The sequence below is a fragment of the Rhinopithecus bieti genome, unplaced genomic scaffold, assembly GCF_001698545.2.
Source record: "Rhinopithecus bieti isolate Rb0 unplaced genomic scaffold, ASM169854v2 scaffold_35950, whole genome shotgun sequence".
NCBI lineage: Eukaryota > Metazoa > Chordata > Mammalia > Primates > Cercopithecidae > Rhinopithecus > Rhinopithecus bieti.
The window spans coordinates 758,734-764,099 of NW_016815506.1; the positions used below are offsets into that span (position 1 = coordinate 758,734).

The window sequence follows — 5,366 nt, forward strand, 5'->3', positions numbered from 1 at the left end:
AGCCTGCCGAGTAGCTGGGACTACAAGGGCCCGCCCCTTCGCCCGGCTAGTTTTTTATTTTTTTTAGTCTAGACGGGGTTTCACCGGGTTAGCCAGGATGGTCTCGATCTCCTGACCTTGTGATCCGCCCGTCTTGGCCTCCCGAAGTGCTGGGATTACAGGCTTGAGCCACCGCGCCCGGCCCAGTATTTTTCTTAAGAGTACTAATCAACACCTGAATGTATTGTAATGTTTTCCTGTTTACTTGCTTATTTCAAACCTAGACCTTAGAGCAAGGTCTGACACCTAGTATATGGCTCAAAAAAACACTGGTTGAATGAATAAATGTCTACCTCCTCCGGTAAATCCTAATTGCTTGTAGTTCCTCAATTTTATACTCACCAAGCTTTGTATATCTTTGGAATCTTTGCTTATCCTATGCTTAGACAGCCTTTTCCCATCTTTTTCATCTGATTTCTACTCATCTTTCAAGACTCAATTCAGGGGTTACATCCTTCTGGATGCCCTGACTATCCTCCATCCTGTCCAGTATCCAGTACAGATTTTCACACTGGCGTTTAGTACCGTGAAATTATCTGTTTTTGTATATGTTTTTTAGTTCACTGTCCTGTAAACTCCTTGAGGGCAAGGATTATGTTTTATTTAGCTTTATTCACAGTGCCTAGCATAGCAGTAGACACTGCCTACCAAACTGAATGAATCACACACACAAAATTCATCCCTTCTAATGGAAAAACAATTCATGACCTAAGAAGTCAATTAGTAAACAAAGGACAGCATAGTATTTCTTTTTTTTTCTCTTTTTTTGAGACGGAGTCTCGCTCTGTCACCCAGGCTGGAGTGCAGTGGTGTGATCTTGGCTCACTGCAACCTCTGCCTCCCGGGTTCAAGTGATTTTCCTGCCTCAGCCTCCTGAGTAGCTGGGACTACAGGCACCCGCCACCACGCCCAGTTAATTTTTTGTATTTTTACTAGAAACAGGGTTTCACCGTGTCAGCCAGGATGGTCTCGATCTCCTGACCTCGTGATCCGCCTGCCTCGGCCTCCCAAAGTGCTGGGATTACAGATGTGAGCCACCACGCCCGGCCAAACAGCATAGTATTTCTTACAAAGCCTTTGGGCACCATAGCATATTGGCAATACGGATACAGATTTTAAAAAATTAAGATTGATAACTGCTCTGAGAGAGATTAAAATCAGCCAGAGAAGACAAAATGATTCAATATAAGATATGCAGAATCATACATTAAATATTCTATAATAATAAAAATAGAAAACAGAGGTGGGGCAATAGCAACAGAGATTAGATTTGGATGGCTACAGACTAAGTGATGAATACAACTATCAATATAAATCAAAACACTGGATGGGCAACTGTGACAAAAGCAGGATGCTGGCCAGGCGCCGTGGCTCACACCTGTAACTCCAGCACTTCACTTTGGCAGCCCTATGCAGGAGGACCATTTGAGTTCAGGAGTTTGAGACAAGCCTGGACAACAGAGTAAGACTAAACAATTTTTTATTTTTTATTTTTTATTTTTTGAGACGGAGTCTTGCTCTGTCACCCAGGCTGGAGTGCAGTGGCCAGATCTCAGCTCACTGCAAGCTCCGCCTCCCGGGTTCCCGCCATTCTCCTGCCTCAGCCTCCCGAGTAGCTGGGACTACAGGCGCCACCATCTCGCCCGGCTAGTTTTTTGTTTTTTAGTAGAGACGGGGTTTCACCGTGTTAGCCAGGATGGTCTCGATCTCCTGACCTCATGATCCGCCCGTCTCGGCCTCCCAAAGTGCTGGGATTACAGGCTTGAGCCACCGCGCCCGGCCAACTAAACAATTTTTTAAAAAGTAGCTGGTTTTGGTTGTGCACACCTGTAGTCCCAGCTACTTGAGAGGCTAAAGTGGGAGGATTGTGTGAGCCCAGGAGGCTGATGCTTCAGTGAGCTGTCTCATCACTACAACTCCTCAGTACTGGCTATCTGCAAAGCGGCTGTCCTGGTTAAGACCAGATAAAGACCTTCAACATCTTTCAACCCTCACAAAGGGGTACAGTTCTTACCCCGTGGCTCCCCACCCACAGCATCTCCTCGTGCAAGTCAAAGTGGGAGACAGAGACAGGTACACCCACTTCAGCCACCACGCTGTGCAATTCAGAGTAGACACCTTCCATTATGTGCACTGATTCCTGGACGGGAAGAGCCTCCAAGGCCACTCCCTCTGGGTCCAGCTCCACATTCTGTAGCAGACTTGGGTTCAGGTGGGCATCCAGGACAGGGTCCAGGGCAGAATGCATGGCTGGGGCATACTCTGCCAGTCCAGGGTCCAGACCCTCAAAGTTCATGATGACGATGGCAGCTTACACCTGTGTCACACCCTCCCTTACCACAGTCCCTTTAGATGCCTGACCCAACCTTCAGCAAGACAGCACCGGTGGGCCTAGAATGGACATCCTGGCCTGTAAGGGGAAAGAGGTAGCTGAGTCAAGGGTAGGTCCAGGTACTGGTACGTAGGGTCTTCTAAGTTATGGGACAGGAGGGAGATGAGGCAGGCATGAGGGATGAGACTGCCAGCCAAAGGAGGAAGCAGGCGGGGGAGGGATGGGCAGTGGGGGTGGAGGTGGTAGAACTGTTGTCCCTATCTCTCCTCCGCTAGGCCCTCTGTACTCTCCACCACCCCATTATCTAACCTAATCCTTGACTTCCCTTTCTTCTCACTTCGGACTGCTCACTTGCCTGATTCAGCCCTGAATCATCAGGTGAAGGGAGCGAGAATTGCAGGGGTTGGCGTTAGGTAGAGGGATCTAAGGTGCTTTCTCCCAGAACTGGGGGTGAGGACGGATGGGTTGGACGGTGGGGAGAACGAGAAGTCAGTTTCCCAGAATCCTCTCCAATAGCTACCCAGGATTCCCCAGAGGAAAACAATAATGGCCAGTTACCCACAATTGGGGCGGGGGCAGGGGAAGGTGATGGAAACGGCTAGTTACCCAGAATTCTCTGGGGGAACCAGAGAAATCGGTTATCCAGAATTCTCCCACGGCGGCGGTGAGGAGGGGGATAGGGCAAGGGTCAGATGTGTTCCTGGGATGCTTACGGGGAATGGGTCATTACCAAGATTTCTCCATGGCGGATATTTTGGAGCGCGTGGAATTACAACGAGTAGGGGGAGCGCAAGCGCTGTCAGCTCCGCGGGAAATTCCAGTTTCCCCAGTTCTCCCCCACGCCTAGGGCCTCAACCTAACCACTACGGCGCCAAGGACCGGACTCCCAGGCGCGCCTTCCAATCAAGAAGGGCTCGGGGCACATTTTAGCCAATCAGAAGGGCTCCGGCGCATCTAAGCCAATCAGAAGGAGCCAGGTACGGCGACTCCAGGAGAGAGCGTGTGACGCAGGCGCCGGAAAAAGAGGTTACGGGGCGCCGGTGGGACAAACGCAGCCAGACGCCGGACTCGTTACGTGGCGTTAAAAAGTAACTCCTTTTAGTCTTCTTGAACAAAATTACGTCTCGAGTTGGAAACCAAACTTTTATGCATTCTATAACTTTAGGAACTCTAAAATAAGGGGCACCCAAGGCAAAGCACTAGGAGTCGATGTTGGGTATTCCCGGCGGGACTTGGTCCACCTCCTCTCCCTGCGTTGCTCTTGTGAGCCACTCCGCCACCTCTGACCATGTTGCGCCCGAAACTCGCTGGCATTTCCTATCATTTCTAGATATGGGAGAGAAAAAAAGGAAGCGGGAGCCGGATTCCTGACCCAGTCCAAGTGGCTGCATATTCTACAGGCATCCATCTGAAGCTCCCATCCGTGGTTGTTCCCTCCGCAGAGACCCCGGTAACATTCCCGGGTAACAGGATGCCCCTGGTTATCAAATTCCCCTAGCTCTTGAGGCTGGCTGGACGTTATCCCTCAGAGGGGGATGAGCCTGGCAAATTGAGACTTTTGTTATTCTGAAGAATTCGTGGGTCCTGTGAACTCTAATTGCTTTGAAATGGGTCCAGGTTGTGAGATGTCTCAACTTTAGCTTAGCTGTTATTACTGTTTCTAAAGGTCAAATAAAGGGACTCTGATGGGAGACATTCCTCATGGAGGATTCAATTCTATAACATTTCTCTCTCAATAAAGGCTGGTAAATAGACCTTCATTAAAGGACCCAAGAATTTAAATTTCCAGGACTCAGAGGGGTGGGGTCCTATACCCAGTCAGAGGTCCTAGAGCCTAGACCGAGAGATAAAGACACATGGTCTCTCAAACTGATTTGATCTGACTTTGCAGGTCATTAGATGTAAAATCTCCGAAAAAGGTGGGTGCTGAGAGACCTAGACAGTTCCTACACTTTAAGAAATCTCCATCTTGAGGTCTCGAATTGAGAAAGACTTAACAGACCCACGAGAGTTACAGATCCTAATAACCTGGGCTAAATAATCTATGTCCGCCGGGCTCTGTAGCTCACGCCTATAATCCTAGCACTGGGAGGCCGAGGCGAGCGGATCACCTGAGGACGGGAGTTCGAGATCAGCCTGACCAACATGGAGAACCCTCGTCTCCACCTAAAATACAAAATTAGCTGGGCCTGATGGCGGGAGCCTGTAATCCCAGTTACTTGGGAGGCTGAGGCAGGAGAATCGCTTGAACCCGGGAGGGGGAGGGTGCAGCAAACCGAGATGGCACCATTGCACTCCAGCCTGGTCAATAAGAGTGAAACTCCGTCTCGAAAAAAGAAAAGAAAAAAGGATACTGTGAGGAGACACAAGAGCATCCATGACATAGATTATTTAGCTCAGCTGTTACTAGTGTTTCTAATACAGTAATATTAGATCGTGATCCACCCGCCTCGGCCTCCCAAAGTTCTGGGACTACAGGTGTAAGCCACTGCGCCCAGCCTTTTTTTTTTTTTTTTTTTTGAGACGGAGTCTCGCTCTGTCACCCAGGCTGGAGTGCTGTGGCCGGATCTCAGCTCACTGCAAGCTCCGCCTCCCGGGTTCACGCCATTCTCCTGTCTCAGCCTCCCAGGTAGCTGGGACTACAGGCGCCGCCACGTCGCCTGCCACGTCGCCTGGCTAGTTTTTTGTAGTTTTTAGTAGAGACGGGGTTTCACCGTGTTAGCCAGGATGGTCTTGATCTCCTGACCTCGTGATCTGCCCGTCTCGGCCTCCCAAAGTGCTGGGATTACAGGCTTGAGCCACCGCGCCCGGCCGCCTTTTTTTTTTTTTTGAGATGGGGTCTCACTCTGTTGCCCATGCTTAAGTGCATTGGCCCTCTCACTGTAGCCTCAACCTTCTGGGCTCAAGCGATCCTCTCACTTCAGCCTCCCAAGTAGCTGTAACTACAGGCACGGGCCACCAAACCCCGATAATTTTTTTTTTTTTTCTGTAGAGG

General features: G+C 49.8%; 2 protein-coding genes across 8 annotated transcripts in view; one reads left to right on the plus strand and one right to left on the minus strand.

The window, feature by feature from the left end:
- The window catches only part of PAN2 (poly(A) specific ribonuclease subunit PAN2), a 20,691-nt gene extending 17,403 nt beyond the window's left edge, over nucleotides 1-3,288 (minus strand). For 4 of the 7 annotated variants that reach the window (XM_017853274.1, XM_017853272.1, XM_017853273.1 and 1 more), the window contains exons 1-2: nucleotides 3,102-3,288; nucleotides 2,054-2,449 (exon numbers count right to left, since the gene is read on the minus strand). In XM_017853274.1, coding sequence (XP_017708763.1) covers nucleotides 2,054-2,335 — 282 coding nt within the window. In that variant the 5' untranslated portion in view covers nucleotides 2,336-2,449; nucleotides 3,102-3,288. Of the gene's footprint in view, nucleotides 1-2,053; nucleotides 2,450-2,726; nucleotides 3,075-3,101 lie in introns of those variants that run through there. The other 3 variants (XR_001881694.1, XR_001881692.1, XR_001881693.1) reach the window with 2 other exon arrangements.
- A 139-nt stretch (nucleotides 3,289-3,427) lies between these two features.
- The window catches only part of IL23A (interleukin 23 subunit alpha), a 10,151-nt gene continuing 8,212 nt past the window's right edge, over nucleotides 3,428-5,366 (plus strand). The window contains exon 1 of the transcript XR_001881695.1: nucleotides 3,428-3,821. The gene's annotated coding sequence lies outside the window, so the exon portion shown is untranslated. The remainder of the gene's footprint in view (nucleotides 3,822-5,366) is intronic.